The 27,069-nt window shown below is 32.8% G+C and overlaps 3 protein-coding genes across 5 annotated transcripts in view; 1 reads left to right on the top strand and 2 right to left on the bottom strand.

The window, feature by feature from the left end:
* LOC141450799 (ras-GEF domain-containing family member 1B-like) overlaps nt 1–23,148 on the top strand; it is a 450,679-nt gene extending 427,531 nt beyond the window's left edge. For both annotated transcript variants that reach the window (XM_074121605.1, XM_074121606.1), the window contains exons 8-13: nt 1,866–2,068; nt 2,237–2,388; nt 18,749–18,821; nt 18,998–19,129; nt 20,825–20,929; nt 22,868–23,148. In XM_074121605.1, coding sequence (XP_073977706.1) covers nt 1,866–2,068; nt 2,237–2,388; nt 18,749–18,821; nt 18,998–19,016 — 447 coding nt within the window. In that variant the 3' untranslated portion in view covers nt 19,017–19,129; nt 20,825–20,929; nt 22,868–23,148. The remainder of the gene's footprint in view (nt 1–1,865; nt 2,069–2,236; nt 2,389–18,748; nt 18,822–18,997; nt 19,130–20,824; nt 20,930–22,867) is intronic.
* LOC141451517 (protein GVQW3-like) lies at nt 22,239–22,592 on the bottom strand. The gene has a single exon (XM_074122955.1). It carries the CDS (start codon nt 22,590–22,592, stop codon nt 22,239–22,241), a length of 354 nt encoding a protein of 117 aa, XP_073979056.1.
* A 1,693-nt stretch (nt 23,149–24,841) lies between the features above and the next one.
* LOC141450795 (uncharacterized) overlaps nt 24,842–27,069 on the bottom strand; it is a 243,359-nt gene continuing 241,131 nt past the window's right edge. For both annotated transcript variants that reach the window (XM_074121603.1, XM_074121604.1), the window contains 2 exons: nt 26,062–26,131; nt 24,842–25,978 (listed from right to left, as the gene is read on the bottom strand). In XM_074121603.1, the coding sequence (XP_073977704.1) occupies nt 25,945–25,978; nt 26,062–26,131 (104 nt within the window). In that variant the 3' untranslated portion in view covers nt 24,842–25,944. The remainder of the gene's footprint in view (nt 25,979–26,061; nt 26,132–27,069) is intronic.

Here is a 27,069-nt window from a genome sequence, read left to right as displayed (position 1 = left end):
AACATTTTGGGTGGGGGGTACAACATACCAAAGAAGAGAAACGAAGGCCCCTAAAGTAGACACATAACTGTAGATCACATAGTGTCTAGTTTGTTAGTGCTATGGCTTCCTAGAGTTACTACAATATTCAATTTTCTGTTTACGATTCACTTGGGGACTGGCCGTAAGTGTCCAAGTTTAGGAATAATTTATTCTATGGTAAAAGTTATATCTACTTTAGAGATTTATTTTTATTTATTTATTTTTTTTTACTTTTCCTAGTTTTCCCTACAGGTTTTCTTTAAATTAATATTTACGACATTAGTATTAAGACAAAAAATAAAATAAAATAAAATCTCTGTCGTCATTAAATAGTTTTAATGAAGCCGTCAGCTTCTTTCATTAAGTTTAAAACTAACCATGATGACTAATGTTACCAGATTTAAATACGAGGTGTGGCAATTAAATAACGAGACTATTGCTGTAAAACATTTTATTTTAAATTTATACATATTTAGTTATTATCACCTTCAATATACACCCCACCCCTATCCCTACAACGCTCCATGCGAATTTACCATTGTTCGAAACAGTGCTGGAAGTCTTTTTCTGTGAGCTCCTGCATGACGCGTGCCTCTTTTTCTTTCACAGCTTCAACGGACTAAAACTGTGTTCCCTTAAATGCAGATTTGACTTTGGGGAACTATAAAAGTCACATGGGGCCAGGTCAGGCGAATAAGGCGGTTAACCTAAAACTGGGATGGTGTACTCGGCTAGAAACGTCTTGTGACAGACAATGCAGTGTGAGCCGGCGCGTTGTCTTGAATGGAGAACCCCGTGACTTGTTCTTCCCTCAAATTGGGTCGTTTTTCTCCTTACACTTTCACGGAGTTGAGCAACCACCTCACGGTAGTAATGTTGATTAATTATAATCGATATTTTCATCCGTTTTGGACGTGGACGTGGGCGGTCATTATCTCTCTCGCCCATCTTGGAAACGCTTGAACCACTCAAAAACTCGCGCATGTGATAAACATTCATCGCCATAGACTTCTTTTAATAAAAGATAAGTTTAAGTAGCGGTTTTACCTAGTTTCATGCTAAATTTTACGACAATTCGTTGCTCTACTACATGTGTAGTATCAGTTTTCAGCAAAACGAAACTAACACCTCTTACACAAACAACGGTTCTGGTCAGACAGATTTCTCTACAAGCCCGTGAGACACTGCAATCGAAAGAGAAGGCTTTACGCTGCACAGCTGTCGGTCGTTAGGATTAGGCGCATGCATAGTTCTTCTGTAGCAGCATCAGTCTGGTTATTTAATAGCCACAACTCGTAATACTTTACTTAGCCTAGTTTTAAGGCTCATTGGTTGAAAAAAAAAAAAAAGGAAGGGATTTTATGTAAATGAAGTCACCTAGCTTTATGTGTGAAACCATGGAACCCAGTAGTAAACTTGGGACAACCTGGATATTCGATGCCTGATTTCCTGATTCGATTTTTGGAGTTTTCTGGAAATTAGACCCTGCAATTTTCTTTTAAACTTCGAAAAGCTCATTACGAACGTAGATATAGAAAAACAGTTTCCCAGGGATGTGCTTATTAAAACAGAATTGAGGATAAGGTGAGTTAACCTTCCTTAGGGTAGGTTTCGTGATTAAGACTTCAATGCCTCTTCGCGTTAGCTATGAGTTAGTTATTGAAGAAGAATTGAAGAATTAAAGATTTCTACATTAGACTGAAGTGGATGATAAATTCTGTCCATCATCCCTGTAAATCTCGTAGAAAGCGAACTGCTAAGAGTGGTCTTATCACAAAACAAACCCAATTATAATTGTAACTGCCTACAATGTAAAATTAATATTACTTTGAAATTTGTTATAGTGGTCCAAATTGGAGGATAGAGAACAGCTAACATCTTTAGAAACACAAATGTGCTCACTAGACGATCATGCGTCCTACAGGGCCCTGCTTCGAGCTGCGGCCACTAGATTCAATAAGGACGATTCGGCACACTGTACTGTGATACCCGTGTTCTCAATACTAACGGCCGATTTACATGTCATCTGCAAACAGTGTCAGCAGACGTAAGTCTTTAATTGTTATTGTTCTAATCATGATTATTTAAAGGATTAAATATTATTAGTAAATTTCAAAACCATCAATCTTCCAGAAGAAAATTAAAAAGAAAAACAAAATATTACAGAAATACTATATTACCAACTAATCTTATTTTTTTTCTGCTCAAATTTCAGGTTACCAAATGGTCATATAAATTTTGAGAAATTTTGGCAGCTAGCCAAACAGGTTACTGAGTTCATCACCTGGAAACAAGTGCATTGTCCATTTCCAAAGGCTGCCAAAGTTATTACCTATCTGCAGGCCACACCTGTACTTAATGAAGAAGGTATGTTGTGTTGGCTGTGTTATATCATTTATATTATTTTAAGAGTACAATTTTTATATCACTAGTTTTTTTACACAATTTTACTCTGAGGAATGGGAGTCTGCCCTTAGGGAATCAATTAGGACGTTAGGGATAGAATAACAAGGAAATCTAGCTTGAGCTAGGTATCAAGGAAGAGTAGAAATGTTTATATCATTCTTGGGAATTTAAAAAAACGTACAAATTCGTGGAATTTCTTGTAAAACATCCTGAAAAATAACAGGAATTTTCTTTGCTCTTAAAAATTACTTTTTGAACAGGAAATCGATGTGAAAGTTTAGATTTGCCTTCCTGTTGGTAAGTTCGTTTCGTTGTTAAGTAGCTTCATCCTTTAAAAAATCTTGCGGACAATTCCAGTATTTACCTTTATTTTAATTTTTTGTCTGAGTATTAAAAGAGTACGAAATTAAGAAATTTCACCCAAACAGGAAATAGGCTGAAAGCTATTAGCATGTTGTTACGTCTGAAAGTTAAAATGCCCTTTATCAGAGTTAATGCCCTGTGTAAACAAGAACTAATCGCTTGGTTTACCAGCTTTTCTATAAGACTTGTTGGCCAACTGTAGATGGCTGAATTTAAACTTATGAGTTCAAACTTCATAAATCACGTGATATAACCAAGATTTTATGTATGGTAGCGCCTCAACCCCGTAGTAGTATGTGAAGCGGTTTACTGGGGCCAAGTGATATATATCGTACATCGCTGCCACATATTGCCAAATCCGCCCCCTCTCACCATTCTATCGCCTCTCTGCCATAATTTGGAGACGTCACAGCCTCACAGTGTGACCAACATACAAACAAGCAACCAAAATGATAAATTAGTTAACTGACTTCTACCGGAACTTATGTGTTCTACTAATTATTGTTAATTTAAATAAATTTCTGTATAATTTTGGGTTCATAATAAATCTTATTTTATTGATTTCTCATTCAGTTTTATTGATTATTAGTCTATATTCCTAAGCCATTTGTGAGACCTTGCGACAATTTAAAGAGTTTCGATTTAAACCAGTGTCCTTAGTATATCGCGTCACTATTTTAATTTTGAAAAACCTTAACTAGAACTACATATACACTTTTAAAAAATTTATTGATTGAAAGAATAGGTAAATTAAGAAGGTTTTAGGTAGTGTTGAGTCCAATAAATACACACACTGCCGGTCAAAAGTTTAGGACCACCTCAATTTTTTGAGAATATTCGATATATTTTGGAATAAATAACACAAACTAACATTGTTTTTCATCAATGAAGCTTTAATATATGTTAACAGAAGTGCACAGTTCAATATACGAGGGGCACTATTTACATTTTGAGCCTAATAATAAAAAAACAGTAATTTGTCATTGAAAATAACTTTATTCTTTTACAAAATATTCTCCTTTATGATCTATTCACTTCTGCATGCGTTCGAACCACTTGTCAAAGCATTTTTTCCATTCCGCTTGAGACACCTCCAAAACATGGTTTTTGAATGCATCAACGGCTTCTTCTGCCGACGAAAATCGTTGTCCACGTAATTTATTCTTGACGTTCGGAAACAAAAAGAAGCCATTTGGTGCCAAATCAGGACTGAACGACGGATGACCCATTAATTCGATTTTTTGGGTGCTCAAATAGTCGGTTGTTAGACGAGATGTGTGTCAGCTGGCATTGTCTTGATGAAGAATGATCCGACGGCGCTTGTTTGTTTTCCTTATTTCATCGAAGACTTCCGGTTGTGTACCATTCAGAATTGACCGTTCTACGTTCCTCTAAAGCAGTGGTTCTCAACCTTTCTAATGCCGTGACCCCGCAATACAGTTCCTCATGTTGCGGTGACCCCAAACCAAAGAATAATTTTGGTGGCTACTTCATAACTCTAATTTTGCTACAGTTATGATTCGGAATGTAAATACTTGATATGCATTATCTATTCTCATTGCTACAAATCAAACATAATTTAAACGTAGTGATTAATCACAAAAACAATATTTAAATTATATATTGAGAAATATTTATTACTAATTCTAATAAATAACATTAACGGCCATAGCGGCGCGCGTTCCAGCTGAATAGCGCTGCTGCATACGGTAGCGTGGCTTCTCAGCGGCTAAAGCCATCGGAAATATGTATTTTCCGATGGCTTTAGGCGACCCCTGTGTTTTGGTCGTTCGACCCCCGCCGGGGTCGCGACCAACAGGTTGAGAACCGCTGCTCTAAAGGCACTATTGCCACATGACCAGTTTTTCCGAAAAAACAGGCGACCGTTTGTTTGGAAGTGCTTCGAGCGCGAACAACTTTTGTTGGATTTGGTTCATCTTGAAACACCCATACAGTCGACTGCTGTCTAGTTTCCGGCCCATACGCATATATCCATGATTCGTCGTCACCTGTTACAATCTTATACACGTCTTTTGAAGCACCGCCATTGTACGTACGCCTACCTTAAGTGTAATTAGGGTTTTGAGTGATTAAAACTTATTAATTAATATAAATAACAGGTGGTCTTAAACTTTTGAGCGGCAGTGTATGTATTTATTAAGAATTATAGATTTTTACATGAAATTTAAGAATTTGCTTGGAATTCGTTAAAATATAGTTTGTTTGTTTTTTAAGTTATAGTACGAAATAACATGTATTCTTTAGTTTATAGTGCAATATAAAATTGATCGTATGTTGCTAATCGTGTCAGATTTCCATCGAGTTAACACCAAAAATAATATCTGTTTTGAAATCCTGTGATTTCAAAATTTATTTTATTTTTTCCTTGAAGGAATTAATTTGTATGTGTATATGTTTATCTTTGGAATGCTTTGTTTAGTTAAAATCGTAGAAAGATTGCGTCATTTTTTTTTGGAATCTGTAAAAACAGAGCAAAAGAAAAGCTGATGGACCGTGTTGTCTGTATCGGGAGAACACTGTCCGGAGGCCGGCATTGCACTAAAAAAAAAAAAACTCCGAGCGCCAATAACCTTAGATATTGGTGCGCCTTAAATCATTTAAAGAAAGAAAAAGAGACCAAAAGCTCTCTTATAGAATTGAACAGTTATAAAGTAGGACGTCGCAATAAATTGACGAGTCCTGGTGAAGCATATGATGAGGCCATGACCCCTGGGTTGAGTTGTATCCCTGTGAAATAATTGGGAATGAATTTGTGACACTTACCTAAAGTTGAACTTTAACTTAGTGTTGTTCAGTTGAGGTTCGAGCTGAAGGCTTGAAGGGCTTGAGCCTTCAGAGCTCGAGCCGTGAAGCTCAAGTTGGAGGCTCACAAACCTGGAGTTGAAGGCTCTCACAAAGTGCAAGCCTTTTTAAATTCTTAAGGAAAGATGAATAACCAATGAACAACGAACATTTAAAAAATTATTGTATTCATTTATACAAAAAATATGTTTGAAAAATTCATTAGCTGCTATAACTTGACTTTATTTTAAGAAATGAATTTATTAATTCATTTCAAATAAAATGCTTCATATAAAAAAACAAGCTCGAGCCTTGGAGGCTCACCGAGCGTTCTGTGAGGCTTCAGCTGGAGCTGCCTGACTTGAGCCACCTGCTGAGCCCTGAGAGTTCGAGCGCTCAAGGCTCGAACCTTATAGCCTTGTAGCTCAGCTCTTGAACAACACTACTTTAACTTTTTTTTTAGCAATTTCGTTTTTGAAAACTTGTTTCTTTAAAAGGAACATTCTAAGTTCCAAGGAAATTAAATTACTTTAACTGCGCTTAAAGAAAGACGTGTTACAGTTCATTCCAAATATTTTCTTTTTCCTTCCAGTTCCTGCATAAACATTCCAGCAAAAATATTGAAATAACCTCTTCTTCCAAGAACTTTATTATTACTAAATTCCAAAAAGTAGCAACCTGAATAAAACTGATGTAACATAGCTCTCTCTGCTCCTGTTTCCTATTGGTATCAGATGAAAGTTTTACCCCCCTCTAGGTGAATAAAAAAAAAAAAAAAAAAACGCCTGATAGGAGAAACTAGAGCAATGTATCGTAACTCTGGGGTTTTTGTGGGTGTTTGGTGGGTAAAAACCCAGACGACTGGAACACCTGTTCGTACAAACTTGAAATATATGCAGACAGAGTCTGTAGAACAGCGGGCGGGAAAGGAACGGCCGTTATTCTACTAAAAGTTTGCATTGTAGAGTTTACTGACTAAGGGCTATGTACATTGTGCGCAGACCGCGAATAAAGACTTGCAATTCTTACGTCTGTTAAATTTCAACTTAATTCCACCTTCCACCGGCGGCAAACATTTAACTTTTAACACCCACTAACTTCTTCCTCTTTCTTGTGTATATTTTAATTTAAAATTGCAAGAAATAACAAGTGTCTTTCTTTGATAACATTATATTAACGAACATTTGGTTCTTGTTTCCGCCATCATCACTTACTCATATGAATGCATAATTTTCTTAACTCTTTTAACGATTTTATGCATTTTTAACAGCACTTCTGCTTTAATAGCAAAACTGCAAGTTTTGAAAATACATTACCTGGAACATCTTCACTGGAATTAACCTTATTCAAGGAGATAATGGACTCTGTATGTGTTTACAACATATGTTTGGAAACAAAAATAATCTCATCGATTTGGTTGCCCCCAAAGACTGTATCTTATCGAATAAAACCCCAGAACATAAAGGACCACCTTGTTGAACACATTCACGCCTTTTTTCCTTCCCAGGGGTGTTACAGGGCACAGCTACCACCTTCTATTCTAGATTTCCAAGAAATCCCAATATCCAAGAGAGTTCCAGGAATCGTAATATCCTTCTCCATGACCTGGTAGCTTCCAAGGTGATTAATATTCTTACAACAATAATCCTAATAAATAGGGAGATAGATCATACCTCCATAGCTACATCCAACAACAGAATATGCGGGTGCCAATTAGCGTTTCATACCTAGCTTGTTTAGGTCTTCTCTCAGTGGACAACGCTCCGTGAGGAATTCTATCAGATTTATAGGGAAATTCTAATTGTTCTTGAATTTCTAAATGTATAAGTATTTTTAATTGGGAAAAACGTTTTTTACGTGTACCTGTACTTAGTAAAAATAACTAGTAACAATTTCTTAAGACATTCCTAATAACATTACTTCAATCTAGTGTTTTACAATTCATTTATCAATGAAAATACAAAAAAATAAAAATGTATCTGTAACAAAATAAAATATTATAATTTATATTAATATATTTTTATAAAATATAAGTTAAAATAACGTTATACAACTCAAAACATATACAGAAAGTGCAAGAAAGCCAAAAATAAAAGAAAAAGTTATAAAAGACCTTCAAAAAGTGAGCAAAAATTTAACATTTGTATCCGGGTAACATAATACGGTAGGAGCTCAATGTAGCTTCATGGAAATAAGGTGCAGCGCATTGGAAGACTTGTTTAGCGAATCAGAAAGTGGTGGGGGAATCTAACATAGTGGAACCTAGTACATTCAATTCTGATTGGCTGACGTATATCCGTACATCTTATCTCAAGCCACACCAACTGCTAGCACCTCCACCAATCGGTTTTGGTCATTCTAAAATAGCATTTTACTTTGCTTTCAGTTGGGATTTTTACCATATAATTAATTTCTGAGGTTATAAATGCTTTATTCTAATTCCTTACAACAAAATATACATTATTTAATACAAATACAAGGTTATGCGTTTATTTTTGTTACATTTTAAAAAGATTTTTACTAGTTGTTCTTGAATTTCTTAATGTATAAGTATTTTTAATTGGGAAAAACGTTTTTTACGTGTACCTGTACTTAGTAAAAATAACTAATAACAATTTCTTAAGACATTCCTAATAAAATTACTTCAATCTAGTGTTTTACAATTCATTTATCAATGAAAATACAAAAAAATAAAAATTTATCTGTAACAAAATAAAATATTATAATTTATATTAATATATTTTTATAAAATATAAGTTAAAATAACGTTATACAACTCAAAACATATACAGAAAGTGCAAGAAAGCCAAAAATAAAAGAAAAAGTTAAAAAAGACCTTCAAAAAGTGAGCAAAAATTTAACATTTGTATCCGGGTAACATAATACGGTAGGAGCTCAATGTAGCTTCATGGAAATAAGGTGCAGCGCATTGGAAGACTTGTTTAGCGAATCAGAAAGTGGTGGGGGAATCTAACATAGTGGAACCTAGTACATTCAATTCTGATTGGCTGACGTATATCCGTACATCTTATCTCAAGCCACACCAACTGCTAGCACCTCCACCAATCGGTTTTGGTCATTCTAAAATAGCATTTTACTTTGCTTTCAGTTGGGATTTTTACCATATAATTAATTTCTGAGGTTATAAATGCTTTATTCTAATTCCTTACAACAAAATATACATTATTTAATACAAATACAAGGTTATGCGTTTATTTTTGTTACATTTTAAAAAGATTTTTACTAGTTGTTCTTGAATTTCTTAATGTATAAGTATTTTTAATTGGGAAAAACGTTTTTTACGTGTACCTGTACTTAGTAAAAATAACTAATAACAATTTCTTAAGACATTCCTAATAAAATTACTTCAATCTAGTGTTTTACAATTCATTTATCAATGAAAATACAAAAAAATAAAAATTTATCTGTAACAAAATAAAATATTATAATTTATATTAATATATTTTTATAAAATATAAGTTAAAATAACGTTATACAACTCAAAACATATACAGAAAGTGCAAGAAAGCCAAAAATAAAAGAAAAAGTTAAAAAAGACCTTCAAAAAGTGAGCAAAAATTTAACATTTGTATCCGGGTAACATAATACGGTAGGAGCTCAATGTAGCTTCATGGAAATAAGGTGCAGCGCATTGGAAGACTTGTTTAGCGAATCAGAAAGTGGTGGGGGAATCTAACATAGTGGAACCTAGTACATTCAATTCTGATTGGCTGACGTATATCCGTACATCTTATCTCAAGCCACACCAACTGCTAGCACCTCCACCAATCGGTTTTGGTCATTCTAAAATAGCATTTTACTTTGCTTTCAGTTGGGATTTTTACCATATAATTAATTTCTGAGGTTATAAATGCTTTATTCTAATTCCTTACAACAAAATATACATTATTTAATACAAATACAAGGTTATGCGTTTATTTTTGTTACATTTTAAAAAGATTTTTACTAGTTGTTCTTGAATTTCTTAATGTATAAGTATTTTTAATTGGGAAAAACGTTTTTTACGTGTACCTGTACTTAGTAAAAATAACTAATAACAATTTCTTAAGACATTCCTAATAAAATTACTTCAATCTAGTGTTTTACAATTCATTTATCAATGAAAATACAAAAAAATAAAAATTTATCTGTAACAAAATAAAATATTATAATTTATATTAATATATTTTTATAAAATATAAGTTAAAATAACGTTATACAACTCAAAACATATACAGAAAGTGCAAGAAAGCCAAAAATAAAAGAAAAAGTTAAAAAAGACCTTCAAAAAGTGAGCAAAAATTTAACATTTGTATCCGGGTAACATAATACGGTAGGAGCTCAATGTAGCTTCATGGAAATAAGGTGCAGCGCATTGGAAGACTTGTTTAGCGAATCAGAAAGTGGTGGGGGAATCTAACATAGTGGAACCTAGTACATTCAATTCTGATTGGCTGACGTATATCCGTACATCTTATCTCAAGCCACACCAACTGCTAGCACCTCCACCAATCGGTTTTGGTCATTCTAAAATAGCATTTTACTTTGCTTTCAGTTGGGATTTTTACCATATAATTAATTTCTGAGGTTATAAATGCTTTATTCTAATTCCTTACAACAAAATATACATTATTTAATACAAATACAAGGTTATGCGTTTATTTTTGTTACATTTTAAAAAGATTTTTACTAGTTGTTCTTGAATTTCTTAATGTATAAGTATTTTTAATTGGGAAAAACGTTTTTTACGTGTACCTGTACTTAGTAAAAATAACTAATAACAATTTCTTAAGACATTCCTAATAAAATTACTTCAATCTAGTGTTTTACAATTCATTTATCAATGAAAATACAAAAAAATAAAAATTTATCTGTAACAAAATAAAATATTATAATTTATATTAATATATTTTTATAAAATATAAGTTAAAATAACGTTATACAACTCAAAACATATACAGAAAGTGCAAGAAAGCCAAAAATAAAAGAAAAAGTTAAAAAAGACCTTCAAAAAGTGAGCAAAAATTTAACATTTGTATCCGGGTAACATAATACGGTAGGAGCTCAATGTAGCTTCATGGAAATAAGGTGCAGCGCATTGGAAGACTTGTTTAGCGAATCAGAAAGTGGTGGGGGAATCTAACATAGTGGAACCTAGTACATTCAATTCTGATTGGCTGACGTATATCCGTACATCTTATCTCAAGCCACACCAACTGCTAGCACCTCCACCAATCGGTTTTGGTCATTCTAAAATAGCATTTTACTTTGCTTTCAGTTGGGATTTTTACCATATAATTAATTTCTGAGGTTATAAATGCTTTATTCTAATTCCTTACAACAAAATATACATTATTTAATACAAATACAAGGTTATGCGTTTATTTTTGTTACATTTTAAAAAGATTTTTACTAGTTGTTCTTGAATTTCTTAATGTATAAGTATTTTTAATTGGGAAAAACGTTTTTTACGTGTACCTGTACTTAGTAAAAATAACTAATAACAATTTCTTAAGACATTCCTAATAAAATTACTTCAATCTAGTGTTTTACAATTCATTTATCAATGAAAATACAAAAAAATAAAAATTTATCTGTAACAAAATAAAATATTATAATTTATATTAATATATTTTTATAAAATATAAGTTAAAATAACGTTATACAACTCAAAACATATACAGAAAGTGCAAGAAAGCCAAAAATAAAAGAAAAAGTTATAAAAGACCTTCAAAAAGTGAGCAAAAATTTAACATTTGTATCCGGGTAACATAATACGGTAGGAGCTCAATGTAGCTTCATGGAAATAAGGTGCAGCGCATTGGAAGACTTGTTTAGCGAATCAGAAAGTGGTGGGGGAATCTAACATAGTGGAACCTAGTACATTCAATTCTGATTGGCTGACGTATATCCGTACATCTTATCTCAAGCCACACCAACTGCTAGCACCTCCACCAATCGGTTTTGGTCATTCTAAAATAGCATTTTACTTTGCTTTCAGTTGGGATTTTTACCATATAATTAATTTCTGAGGTTATAAATGCTTTATTCTAATTCCTTACAACAAAATATACATTATTTAATACAAATACAAGGTTATGCGTTTATTTTTGTTACATTTTAAAAAGATTTTTACTAGTTGTTCTTGAATTTCTTAATGTATAAGTATTTTTAATTGGGAAAAACGTTTTTTACGTGTACCTGTACTTAGTAAAAATAACTAATAACAATTTCTTAAGACATTCCTAATAAAATTACTTCAATCTAGTGTTTTACAATTCATTTATCAATGAAAATACAAAAAAATAAAAATTTATCTGTAACAAAATAAAATATTATAATTTATATTAATATATTTTTATAAAATATAAGTTAAAATAACGTTATACAACTCAAAACATATACAGAAAGTGCAAGAAAGCCAAAAATAAAAGAAAAAGTTAAAAAAGACCTTCAAAAAGTGAGCAAAAATTTAACATTTGTATCCGGGTAACATAATACGGTAGGAGCTCAATGTAGCTTCATGGAAATAAGGTGCAGCGCATTGGAAGACTTGTTTAGCGAATCAGAAAGTGGTGGGGGAATCTAACATAGTGGAACCTAGTACATTCAATTCTGATTGGCTGACGTATATCCGTACATCTTATCTCAAGCCATACCAACTGCTAGCACCTCCACCAATCGGTTTTGGTCATTCTAAAATAGCATTTTACTTTGCTTTCAGTTGGGATTTTTACCATATAATTAATTTCTGAGGTTATAAATGCTTTATTCTAATTCCTTACAACAAAATATACATTATTTAATACAAATACAAGGTTATGCGTTTATTTTTGTTACATTTTAAAAAGATTTTTACTAGTTGTTCTTGAATTTCTTAATGTATAAGTATTTTTAATTGGGAAAAACGTTTTTTACGTGTACCTGTACTTAGTAAAAATAACTAATAACAATTTCTTAAGACATTCCTAATAAAATTACTTCAATCTAGTGTTTTACAATTCATTTATCAATGAAAATACAAAAAAATAAAAATTTATCTGTAACAAAATAAAATATTATAATTTATATTAATATATTTTTATAAAATATAAGTTAAAATAACGTTATACAACTCAAAACATATACAGAAAGTGCAAGAAAGCCAAAAATAAAAGAAAAAGTTATAAAAGACCTTCAAAAAGTGAGCAAAAATTTAACATTTGTATCCGGGTAACATAATACGGTAGGAGCTCAATGTAGCTTCATGGAAATAAGGTGCAGCGCATTGGAAGACTTGTTTAGCGAATCAGAAAGTGGTGGGGGAATCTAACATAGTGGAACCTAGTACATTCAATTCTGATTGGCTGACGTATATCCGTACATCTTATCTCAAGCCACACCAACTGCTAGCACCTCCACCAATCGGTTTTGGTCATTCTAAAATAGCATTTTACTTTGCTTTCAGTTGGGATTTTTACCATATAATTAATTTCTGAGGTTATAAATGCTTTATTCTAATTCCTTACAACAAAATATACATTATTTAATACAAATACAAGGTTATGCGTTTATTTTTGTTACATTTTAAAAAGATTTTTACTAGTTGTTCTTGAATTTCTTAATGTATAAGTATTTTTAATTGGGAAAAACGTTTTTTACGTGTACCTGTACTTAGTAAAAATAACTAATAACAATTTCTTAAGACATTCCTAATAAAATTACTTCAATCTAGTGTTTTACAATTCATTTATCAATGAAAATACAAAAAAATAAAAATTTATCTGTAACAAAATAAAATATTATAATTTATATTAATATATTTTTATAAAATATAAGTTAAAATAACGTTATACAACTCAAAACATATACAGAAAGTGCAAGAAAGCCAAAAATAAAAGAAAAAGTTAAAAAAGACCTTCAGAAAGTGAGCAAAAATTTAACATTTGTATCCGGGTAACATAATACGGTAGGAGCTCAATGTAGCTTCATGGAAATAAGGTGCAGCGCATTGGAAGACTTGTTTAGCGAATCAGAAAGTGGTGGGGGAATCTAACATAGTGGAACCTAGTACATTCAATTCTGATTGGCTGACGTATATCCGTACATCTTATCTCAAGCCACACCAACTGCTAGCACCTCCACCAATCGGTTTTGGTCATTCTAAAATAGCATTTTACTTTGCTTTCAGTTGGGATTTTTACCATATAATTAATTTCTGAGGTTATAAATGCTTTATTCTAATTCCTTACAACAAAATATACATTATTTAATACAAATACAAGGTTATGCGTTTATTTTTGTTACATTTTAAAAAGATTTTTACTAGTTGTTCTTGAATTTCTTAATGTATAAGTATTTTTAATTGGGAAAAACGTTTTTTACGTGTACCTGTACTTAGTAAAAATAACTAATAACAATTTCTTAAGACATTCCTAATAAAATTACTTCAATCTAGTGTTTTACAATTCATTTATCAATGAAAATACAAAAAAATAAAAATTTATCTGTAACAAAATAAAATATTATAATTTATATTAATATATTTTTATAAAATATAAGTTAAAATAACGTTATACAACTCAAAACATATACAGAAAGTGCAAGAAAGCCAAAAATAAAAGAAAAAGTTATAAAAGACCTTCAAAAAGTGAGCAAAAATTTAACATTTGTATCCGGGTAACATAATACGGTAGGAGCTCAATGTAGCTTCATGGAAATAAGGTGCAGCGCATTGGAAGACTTGTTTAGCGAATCAGAAAGTGGTGGGGGAATCTAACATAGTGGAACCTAGTACATTCAATTCTGATTGGCTGACGTATATCCGTACATCTTATCTCAAGCCACACCAACTGCTAGCACCTCCACCAATCGGTTTTGGTCATTCTAAAATAGCATTTTACTTTGCTTTCAGTTGGGATTTTTACCATATAATTAATTTCTGAGGTTATAAATGCTTTATTCTAATTCCTTACAACAAAATATACATTATTTAATACAAATACAAGGTTATGCGTTTATTTTTGTTACATTTTAAAAAGATTTTTACTAGTTGTTCTTGAATTTCTTAATGTATAAGTATTTTTAATTGGGAAAAACGTTTTTTACGTGTACCTGTACTTAGTAAAAATAACTAATAACAATTTCTTAAGACATTCCTAATAAAATTACTTCAATCTAGTGTTTTACAATTCATTTATCAATGAAAATACAAAAAAATAAAAATTTATCTGTAACAAAATAAAATATTATAATTTATATTAATATATTTTTATAAAATATAAGTTAAAATAACGTTATACAACTCAAAACATATACAGAAAGTGCAAGAAAGCCAAAAATAAAAGAAAAAGTTAAAAAAGACCTTCAAAAAGTGAGCAAAAATTTAACATTTGTATCCGGGTAACATAATACGGTAGGAGCTCAATGTAGCTTCATGGAAATAAGGTGCAGCGCATTGGAAGACTTGTTTAGCGAATCAGAAAGTGGTGGGGGAATCTAACATAGTGGAACCTAGTACATTCAATTCTGATTGGCTGACGTATATCCGTACATCTTATCTCAAGCCACACCAACTGCTAGCACCTCCACCAATCGGTTTTGGTCATTCTAAAATAGCATTTTACTTTGCTTTCAGTTGGGATTTTTACCAAATAATTAATTTCTGAGGTTATAAATGCTTTATTCTAATTCCTTACAACAAAATATACATTATTTAATACAAATACAAGGTTATGCGTTTATTTTTGTTACATTTTAAAAAGATTTTTACTAGTTGTTCTTGAATTTCTTAATGTATAAGTATTTTTAATTGGGAAAAACGTTTTTTACGTGTACCTGTACTTAGTAAAAATAACTAATAACAATTTCTTAAGACATTCCTAATAAAATTACTTCAATCTAGTGTTTTACAATTCATTTATCAATGAAAATACAAAAAAATAAAAATTTATCTGTAACAAAATAAAATATTATAATTTATATTAATATATTTTTATAAAATATAAGTTAAAATAACGTTATACAACTCAAAACATATACAGAAAGTGCAAGAAAGCCAAAAATAAAAGAAAAAGTTAAAAAAGACCTTCAAAAAGTGAGCAAAAATTTAACATTTGTATCCGGGTAACATAATACGGTAGGAGCTCAATGTAGCTTCATGGAAATAAGGTGCAGCGCATTGGAAGACTTGTTTAGCGAATCAGAAAGTGGTGGGGGAATCTAACATAGTGGAACCTAGTACATTCAATTCTGATTGGCTGACGTATATCCGTACATCTTATCTCAAGCCACACCAACTGCTAGCACCTCCACCAATCGGTTTTGGTCATTCTAAAATAGCATTTTACTTTGCTTTCAGTTGGGATTTTTACCATATAATTAATTTCTGAGGTTATAAATGCTTTATTCTAATTCCTTACAACAAAATATACATTATTTAATACAAATACAAGGTTATGCGTTTATTTTTGTTACATTTTAAAAAGATTTTTACTAGTTGTTCTTGAATTTCTTAATGTATAAGTATTTTTAATTGGGAAAAACGTTTTTTACGTGTACCTGTACTTAGTAAAAATAACTAATAACAATTTCTTAAGACATTCCTAATAAAATTACTTCAATCTAGTGTTTTACAATTCATTTATCAATGAAAATACAAAAAAATAAAAATTTATCTGTAACAAAATAAAATATTATAATTTATATTAATATATTTTTATAAAATATAAGTTAAAATAACGTTATACAACTCAAAACATATACAGAAAGTGCAAGAAAGCCAAAAATAAAAGAAAAAGTTAAAAAAGACCTTCAGAAAGTGAGCAAAAATTTAACATTTGTATCCGGGTAACATAATACGGTAGGAGCTCAATGTAGCTTCATGGAAATAAGGTGCAGCGCATTGGAAGACTTGTTTAGCGAATCAGAAAGTGGTGGGGGAATCTAACATAGTGGAACCTAGTACATTCAATTCTGATTGGCTGACGTATATCCGTACATCTTATCTGAAGCCACACCAACTGCTAGCACCTCCACCAATCGGTTTTGGTCATTCTAAAATAGCATTTTACTTTGCTTTCAGTTGGGATTTTTACCATATAATTAATTTCTGAGGTTATAAATGCTTTATTCTAATTCCTTACAACAAAATATACATTATTTAATACAAATACAAGGTTATGCGTTTATTTTTGTTACATTTTAAAAAGATTTTTACTAGTTGTTCTTGAATTTCTTAATGTATAAGTTCTATCTAAATGTTTAAGATCTGTCTCAAACAGTTGTGGTCACCTGAGGTCTTTTGATTAATTAGTCGTTTGCTACACAGATATTTAATAAAAACATTGCGAAACTAGTAGTAATTTCTCTTCGTTTGGACGAAAAAATTAGTCCTAGGTGTAATTTTCTTATTTGGTCATAAAAGTTCATTAAATTTCTAGTGACTCTTTACTACTGAATAAAAATAGTTACAACATAATTTAAGAAACTACAAAAAGTACTTCTGTCTTAGCTTATTTGCTTTAATAAAGTTTTTAGTTTCATTATAGGGAAGGAAAAGGAGAAAAAAGATTAAAATAAAAGAGGAAAAATACGCAACAAAAGTACCATTTCGTAATTAAGTTACCTATACGTGGCTATGATGTATGTTTCTTCACTCACCAAGGTAGCATCTCAATTTCACATAGTATTAAAGCTTACTGGACCACAACTATGTTACAGGCTACGTCCTCGCCGTAGGAAAAACAGGAAAAGAAAAATACTATGCTACGGAAGTAGCATTCTAAACATTCCTGGTTTGTTCTACGTATTCCCGTGTGTATACACACACACACACACGCAAAAAAGTAAAACCTTTGTCATAGTTAACATTGTCATAGTATCCTTTTACCTGTTTAATAATTAAATTATTTTCAACTAGAGATGGTATCCAATGTCATCCCAACTTGTGGAACTGGCTCTTCCTACAATTTAATTCTCTCATCAAGTCTTTTTATAAAGAAGGATCCATTTTTTACTCTATCCTTTCTAATTACCTATAAAAGTTAGAGGCAAGTGTATCGTTTCATACAAAAGCAAATTAAAATTTAGTAGTACACTCACAGAAACTCATAAAATAATGGATACATATTATATGGTTTATACAATACAGACAAAATAACTTTAATTTAAAGTACTCTTAACAAATGTGGTAATATTTAACACAATATTATCAGACAGCATTCTATCACCGTTACTTAACTTGTATACATTTGATTTTATTTAAAATAAATTATAATTTAAACTTTCTTAAATAAACTATTACAATAATAACAAACATATTAACTAAAAACTCTAAAATAATCATATTTACGAAAATACGATGTTAGAAATTTAAAAAATGACGAAAATTATCGTAGAAATATAGGTAAAAACAGATATTTGTATCAGGGTATCAGAATGCGACAGGAGTTCACTGTGGAGAGCTGGTGTGATCATTATAAAAGGGTGGGGGTTAAAGAGACGCCAAAGAGAAAGCAGCAGTGGATGGAATGGGCACTACTACTTTCTGATTGGTTGGTCAACTAACGTATTGCCTAGCTACAATTTCCAGCATTCTGATTGGGCAGTGTTTAACCCCCCTCTTAACCATACCCCTGTCTTAGCTTCTCAGCTTAGCTCCTACGATATTATGTTACCCGAATACAAATAGTCGATTTTGCTGATATTTTGAACCTGGAAATCAATGTTTTTTTTTGTATTTAAACGAATTATTTCAGGTTTTTATTAATTTTGTTACCATAATATTGTAATTTCTAGTAGTATTTTATTTCCAAAATTTATGTAATCATGAAAATGATAAGCAATCGTTAAAAATGCATGATGCGTTTAATAATGAATCTTTTAATGCATTACGAGTATAGTGAGAGGTTTTGTAGAAAATTTGACAAAATATGAAAGTATTATTTAATTTAAACAAATCACCGTTAACCTCTTCCTGGATTTTGTTGAATACGAAATTTGTTTTTGTATTTTCGGTTATCTCAAAGACATTGGTACTCATTTCCGGTAATAAGTTAACTTTAAACGTTTGTTTAGGTGATTTACTTCATCCAAAATAACCTCTTGCTATTTAAGAGACGATAAGTTTATAATAATTTTATAGCTCTCAGATAATCTAAGAAAAAACTTGTTTCAGCATCTCTGCTGGCTTCCTACGATTGTGAGTCACCAGAGAATCCTGATGAAGCGGATCTTAACTTGAAATTAACGTAAGTTAGAAAGCAATTTCTTTTTTTTTATTTACGTAAGTTCATCTCTAAACTTTAGATTAATTTTTAGGAATTAATTTGAAATACGTAGGTATTGAAGCATGACCTAAAATTTAGGTGATTTTCATAAGCTTTAATAATAGCTATCAAATGAAATTTAATTTTCATTTTTACAGGAAAGAAGGACAAAGTTAGCGTCTATTGATCGAGAATAATTTTCCCCAAATCCTTTTCCATTTCCCAACCATGAAAAACAACCAATCTTGGTGTTTTCCAAGCTGAAAAGTGTTTCATTGTGAACAGTTAAGGTATGTATAATCTTGAAAAGATTGTATTAAGTTGACAGTTTAAAATGAAAGATAATTTCAACTGAGGGTTTAATCTTTTATGGAATAAAGAATTTTGTTCCCAACTCTCCCTTTTTTAAATCAAAAATGTGTCACGAAGGCACGACTATTTTGTTTACTGAAATTATTATACTGTACTGTTTGGCAAATTTTCTAATTATCTGATAATGAACATTTCAAGTTGCGGTTCAAAACCAAATATTTAAAAAAATGTTCATAAAATTGCTAACAATGCTTTTAATGCACTTTAATATTATAACGTGATGAAGCTCATAAATTACTTGAGTATCGCTCTTATCAATGTTTTAAGTTGCAATTCACTGATAATACGGGAAGTCCTTCAAATAAAATGCATAAGCTTTGATGATGATAATACAGGAAGTTTAATAGAAAGTCATCATTACGTGGTAGCTACTTCCGAGCAACAAATCTTTAAAAATTGCTGCACCACCTGTTTGTTAATGCATTTTGGTCAAACCGCTGAAGTGAAACAGTACTAAATTTTATTATTTCCATCACTTTGTGTGTTTGTGATTTTCTGTCAAAAACAACACAGAAGATTAGATTAGGGTAGACTAGGGACTTCTGGCTCCCCTCACTCAAAAGCTCACCCTCCATACCTATCCTTTTAATCAGACTCTTAATGCTGGAGAGCGACTCTAGGGTATAGCTCACAGGCCTTGGTTTTTCCTCCCCGAGAAGTAACATCCTTAGCCATAAGAGGCCTACACACTGACACCAACACAGTGCAGTGCCGTTTCCTCCTATTCCTGACAGAACCTACAGAGGCCATCATCTGTATTAGAGATTGGGCATTAGGCACACAAATAGAAGCTCTCAACTCTTGTGCAATGCCCGTTTTTTACCTCTTAGATAGAGATTCAGACCTCAGTACGAGCATGATTTCATTTTGCACAGAATTCAAAAAGCTCTTTTCTTGCTCTTATAAAAAGCTCTTGCGTCCCCTAGTTAACTAGAGGCAATGTATACGTGAAGCGGTGCAAGATTTTTTGAATGAGCACAGAAAATGCTCTGGTAATCTCAAGCACCCCAGAGATTGTAGAAAAAGTCGCTTGCACAGTGACTATTATGACGTTGTAAACTTTTGGTTGTTTTGTCCTGCGTTCGACACGTGTGTACACGTCATTGTCTGATTTTAATTCCGCACATTGTGGGGGAATTTTTAAAACTAAATTCCACTGGTTTAACTGGTTAAGAGGAATTTTAAAAAAATTTGGAAGATTTGAAGAAAAATGTAATGTTTCACATTACTAACACGTGACTTACAACACACAGGTGAACATCGCGTGTGTTTCCTTTAATTAAAAAAAAAAAATTCCCTAATTAATAATAAATAAAGCCATCATTAGGTGAACAAGAAATGTAAACAAATAACTGGAACGTTTAATCTCTTCCAGTATTTTTTGATCCAAAAAATAAAAAATAAAAAAGTAAAGAGATTTTAAAGAAGAGAAAAGTAAAATCCTTTGAAGGCAAAAAATAAACTATACGCGATGACGTAAAAGAGGAAGGAAATTTAACTAATTGTGACAAATCTCTTTTTAACAAAGTTCGACCTGAAGAGATGAAAACTTTTCGAGTTGTAAAAACTTCTTTTTTTTACCATTTCTTTAGTCTTTACTCTTTGTGTTACAGGAGATCCGTTGGCGGAGAATGCAGCTTTAAATGTAAACTTTTACCATAGATGTGATGTAAAAAGAAAACTTAGGACGAAACTGTACATAGTATTTTCGACTTCTGGTAAAGTATTTGATATTTATTTTCTTTTTTTTTTTTTTTTTTTTATACAGACTTACAGAGAATCTGATTAATACGTAAATTACACTCCTGCGCTTATTGTGTGGCCACCTTGCAAGTTTGATTCTAAAAATAAATGTGACATTACTAATTGTTCTTAGAAATGTTATCAGTTACTGAAACAAATCATTTTAAGTGATACGATCAAAACTTGAAAATAAAACGGATCGTAAACTTATTTCTAATTATTTTAGAATAATTTCTAACCTACAGGGTGTGTATTTTAAGTAAGGAGAATAAGTCCACAAAAAATAATTTATTAGAGATATCGCTACAAAACTTTAGTAGTCTTCAAAATATGCTCCTTGATGTAATGGTGTTTGAGGAGATGTTGGTTGTAGATGTTGATGGATAAATAACACCTTGTATTGGTATAAGATATTATATATGTATTTGACTGACTGCCAAGGACTGTATACTTTACACTACAAGAACAGAACAGACTGACTGACGTGGCTAAAACGATGTGTACAACTGAAGTGTAAGACTTAGAACAGAATCTCTTTTTGACTTTCCTCTCGTTTTTATATACATTCGCCGAGCCTCCCTTCTCTGTGTGCCGAGGGGGCTGTCTCTCTCTCTCTCTCTGGCTAGAGTGGGTGAGTGGTGGGGTTTCACTACCCCTACGCTAGAGTGGATGAGTGGTGGGGTTTCACTACCCTTACATTGAGCATGAACACACTTCTGCAGGCGACGTTTCCACGCTTCGTACGCTCCCTGGAAGTCACCAACCGAAACATCCTTCAGAGCATGCGTGCAAGCCCTTTTTACATCATCCAGGGTCCTGTGGTGGCGCCCTTTGAGGGCGGTTTTCACTTTGGGGAAGAGGAAAAAGTCTGCTGGGGCAGGGTCAGGGCTGTAGGGAGGCTGTGGAATTGTTACGATGTCATTTTTTTGTCAAGTGCTCGGTAACCACGAAGCAGGTGTGAGATGGCTCATTGTCGTGGTGGAGCTTCCAATTGGCGGAAATTTCTGGTCTCACCCGGTTGACCCCGTCGTTTCCACGTAGAAGGCACCATTGACTGTCTGTCCTTCGGGCATAAATTCCGCGTGGACAACACCGTTCTTGTCAAAGAAGACATTTCAACATTGCTTTCATTCTCGACTTGGACATGCGAGCTTTCTTCTGTTATTCGTTGCTCTGACGTTTTGTCTCGGGGTCGTACTGAAAGAACCAACTTTCATCCCCGGTAATGACGTTGTCAAAAAAATGAGGGTCTTCTTCGATGCAAAAGATCTTTTAGAAACGGCCTCACGGTTTTGCTTTTTGTACGTCCGTTAAAACTTTCGGCACAAGTTTGGCGCAAATCTTTCTCATCCCAAGATCCTCACTGATGATTTTGTGCACAACCATTTTATCCATTCCTAGCTGTTCTACGATCATGCGAACACTTAAACGCCGGTTCGTTTTCTGCGGTTCTTGTGATGTTGGCGGGCGACCTGCACAGGGGCTCGTCCTCCACGCTCTCCCGCGGCCTTCTTTAAACATTTTGTGCCATCTAAAAATTTGAGCTTGCGATAAGCTTTTCCTGCCGTACGCTTGATGAATCATTTCTAGCGTTGATGCACCCGATTTTTCCAAGGCGAACGCAAAATTTGATTGCATAACGCTGTCCAATGCTTTGTTGCATTTTGAACTTGCACACACTTTTTTGAAGATGTCCTGCCTCAACCAAAGCCAGCTGGCGACTGCGGAGTGAAGCGTTATCAAAGTCGAAGGCCCCACTACCGACTCCAACCGGTCGGAGCGCCCTCTGGCGTACAGCCGGGTCAGGACAAAAATATTCTCATTACTTACCCTGTAGTATTACTTTATTTCATCTACTCTGTTTATATTTCCATATTTATTAATTCCTAATTTTGTTTCGTTTATTGTTTCAGGTCTTTCTTAGAGTTTAATAAAAATTATTTATCATTATGTAAAGAAGAAAAGTTTTTTTTAAAAAAAAGGACTGAATTTTAAATGTAATAAATTAAAAAAAAAGTAAAGAAATTTGTATTTTTGTTAAATATATGTAAATTTTTTAATTACTATTTATTTTGTTCATTTGATTTATTAATATTTTTTCCAACCCCTTAAATGAAATTTAATGGCGCTATAAAGAGCTTACTGGTTCCACTACTGGCGGCGCTGAATCACTCCCGAGAGAGCTGGGAAGCAAGGTAATCTAAAACTGCTGAATTTACGAGGGTCGTTTGAAAGTCAGAGAGATAGCACTACTGGCGCGTATCGAGGTTATGTTTAGTTAGTAGCATCTCTTGGAAGAACACACACCAAGTTTCAGCCAGATCGGTCTATTTCTTTGTGTTTGGCATTCGTTTGAATCGAGGAAGTCGAGTGATTTTCAAAAAATGGACGAAAAAGAATTTCGTGTGTTGATTAAACACTACTTTATGAAAGGCAAAACGCCTCAGGAGACTAAAGAGAAGCTTGATAAACATTATGGTGACTTTGCACCTTCGATTAGAACAGTTTATAAGTGGTTTCAAAATTTTCGGAGTGGCCATATGGGCACAAGTGACGCTGAACGTTCTGGACGCCCTGTTGAGGTTACTACTCCAGAAATCATTGATAAAATCCATGATATGGTGATGGATGACAGAAGAGTGAAGGTGCGTGAGATTGCTAGTGCTGTGGCATCTCGAATGAACGGGTACATAATATTTTGCATCAACATTTGGACATGACTAAGCTATCCGCAAGATGGGTGCCGCGATTGCTCACGCTTGACCAAAAACGAAATCGTGTGAAGTGTTGCAAGGACGGTTTGCAGCTGTTCCAGAAGAATCCGCAGGACTTTAAGCGTCATTTCGTCACTGTGGATGAAACATGGATACATCACTACACTCCTGAGACCAAAGAACAATCTAAACAATGGGTTACCAAGGGGGAATCTGCGCCAAAAAAGGGCGAAGACCGTTCCTTCGGCCGGAAAGATTATGGCGACTGTCTTTTGGGATTCGCAAGGAATAATCCTCATCGACTATCTGGAAAAGGGTAAAACTATTACAGGTGCATATTATTCATCGTTATTGGACCGTTTGAAAACCGAGCTGCAAGAAAAACGCCCACGATTGGCCCACAAAAAAGTCCTTTTCCATCACGATAACGCACCAGCTCACACCCCAGCAGTTGTGGTCGCAAAATTAATGGAAATATGGTTCCAACTCGTTTCACATCCCCCCTATTCTCCAGACTTGGCTCCCTCGGACTACTATTTGTTCCCCAATATGAAGAAATGGCTGGCGGGAAAAAGATTTTATTCAAACGAGGAGGTGATTGCAGAAACGAATGGCTATTTTTCAGACTTGGACAAATCCTATTATTCGGAAGGGATCAACAAACTACAGCAGCGTTGGACGAAGTGTATAAGCCTAAAAGGAGACTATGTTGAAAAATAAAAAAGGTTTACCCCAAAAAATTAAGTAGTTTTTATTTTTTCACGGACTTTTCAAACGACCCTCGTATGGATTGCCTGGATAGACGCTGATTGGGATTTAACCAGTTCTGTTATATTTTTGTATTTAATCAAGTCCTGAAAATACTAGATAATAGTTGGTTCCTATTTTTTTTTTTATTTGAACATCTTAGGATTATCCTTTATAGGACAAGTCCTTTGGGAGAGATTGGTGATTAGCTTCAAAGTGTCAGCGACAGTACTACCTGTAATATCAGGAGTCCACGCGAAGTTCGAAACCAGCTGCTGCCTCCTTAAGAGTTTCTCTTCCTAGGTGCTTTGTTCCCATTTTCCCTGGGGAGATGGTAAGATCTCCATGTTTACCAGTTTACTGTCTGCATTTCTAAACAGGTTTTCAAGGATGTTGGAAAAACGGGAAAATAAATCGGAAACATCATTGAAATTACGCTTTATAATTGATTTTTTATTTATATAATTGGTAATACTATACGAGACTATTTTAGTAAGTACAATAGTAAGTAATGGTACAATCAATGCACTTCTCTTAGCATCCTTCAGTACTTTTTTCTTTTAAGTTAATTACAATACAAATCGTCTCCCTTAGACAGATCCAAAGAAGGACTTCCTCACTGGGCTTACATCATATTTAGATGGAGCGATCTGGATTGCCGACACACACACAACCTTTTTAATTTCATTAGAAAGTATTATTTACTAATTATAATTATTTATTTGTTTTAGAATATATATATATATATATATATATTTATATATTTATTTCTTTATAAAAAAAAAAAAGAATTATAATAAAAATAAAACAATTATATAAGGAAAGACAATCTTGGACATGTTTCAACATGTTTGCGCAATCCAATCGCACCGTACATTTTGTTTTTTTCCGATACAAGTGCGGCACAAAATAAAAACTTACAATTTACAAAAAAATGTCGCAACATATTTCAGCACTGACTTTTTTTATTTGCCATCTTATTTTTTAAAAAAAAAACGTATGCGAATTATTAAGAAAATAAAGTATAAAAAAATACAAAGTACATTAAATTACGCATACGAATTTGATTTTTATACTTAAAAAAATTAAAAAAATAATTAAAAAAAGTTGAATACTTTTCTCTTCAAGGGTGCGGTAAGAGGTAAAAAGAGAGGGGGGAACACTGAAATGTCTCGTCGATCAAAGAAGTAAATAATTAAATTATTGGTCTCCTTTTTGCGGGACAGATGATTGAGGATGATGCCAGAAAGCGGAACTTCTTCTTCTACCCCCACTCATTTTTTCTGGTCTGCTTGTCTGTGCGTGCGGGAGCGGGAAGGAAATGCTCTTTCGCAATCCTGGCACGATCATAACCTCAAATTTAATTTAAATCATCCGTCTAGAAAATTGGTCTTGGCCTATTTCTTTTGGCTTTAAAATATTAGCAAGAATGTAGAGGATGCTGTCTGTGGACTAAAGAATTCGACGTCGTAATTTTGAAGTCAAGTCCAACACAACTGTTCACATGTTGCTAATATTGGGCATTTGGCTCAGTTGTTTCCAGTACAATTCCCAAGTTCAGCTCTGAGTTAACAAATACACAAAATTTAATTAATTATTAATTATGAGAGAGAGAGAGAAAACAACATCCATCTAGGATTACTTACTTCAGAGATTTATAACGATCCTTTTCATGGTTCTCCGGTGGTTCACATTCAAAAGAGGCCAATGAAAGCGCTGTGAAATTTTTTTTTGAATAATTAAAACCTTCCTTACATTGATAAAACAGGAAATTCTAAAACGCAAGCTCTGAAAATACGATCTTTATCTATCTCTAAATAACTGATCAATTTCTTGAAGGAAGCAAGCACGAAACACGCAGAAGAAATTGCAAGATTCTTTCGAGAATTGTTGTAAAGGAATTTTTACACCCTGCACACCTGGAGCCTGCGACAGCTATTACTGAAGAAGCAGGTGGAAAAAAAAAGAGATAAAGTCAAAGCAAGATACCTATCGATATATAGAGTTTCTTAATCTTTTTAAGGTTACTTAAGACGGCAGTAAGGTATTCTTTACCCTTTGGCCGCAGACACCTATCATCAGAATAATTATATTTTAAACACAACTAGTTTATGTGTAAAATCTGTTTTTCTGCAACCATGTAGGAATGTTCTCATTACTCAATTAAAATCAGCTGTGTAATGCCCAACTTTACCTCACTAGTGGGGAAAAATTCCCATTAGTGTCACTTTCCTCACTAGTGAGTGGAAAAACTTTATTGTGTTTCCTTGATATAAGAGGTTTTGTTATTAAATATTTTCTGTAAAACTTTAATAAGCTTATTTAACGTAACTAAATAATTAAAAAACTAATATTAAAAAAATAAAATAAAAATTGAAAGGAATATAGAAATAAAAATAATACTTTAATAAATAATTAGATATTTTTAATTACAACAGTTAAAAAGGTTATAGTGTTACTTTATAGAAATTTAAAATGGATTCTAGTGATTCCTGTTTAGTTTTTTTAGTTAATAACCCTAATGGTTGCAGAAAAACTATAATATTTAACTCGAGTGTAAAGTATTTTCCTCACACTCGGCAATTTGCACTTGCACACGCCTCGCTTCGCTCGCTCGTGCGTGCAAACCCTGCCTCGCGTGAGGAAAAGTACTA

Source organism: Rhodnius prolixus, unplaced genomic scaffold, assembly GCF_049639745.1.
Source record: "Rhodnius prolixus isolate KJV_2025 unplaced genomic scaffold, Rpr scaffold_8, whole genome shotgun sequence".
NCBI classification, from domain to species: domain Eukaryota; kingdom Metazoa; phylum Arthropoda; class Insecta; order Hemiptera; family Reduviidae; genus Rhodnius; species Rhodnius prolixus.
Note: the sequence above shows the minus strand (reverse complement) of the source record. Positions and strands in the feature narration are given on the sequence as shown.

Excerpts from the sequence above, each read along its gene's own strand:
- LOC141451517 (XM_074122955.1), bottom strand. The coding sequence starts at position 22,592 with ATGCAATCAAATTTTGCGTTCGCCTTGGAAAAATCGGGTGCATCAACG.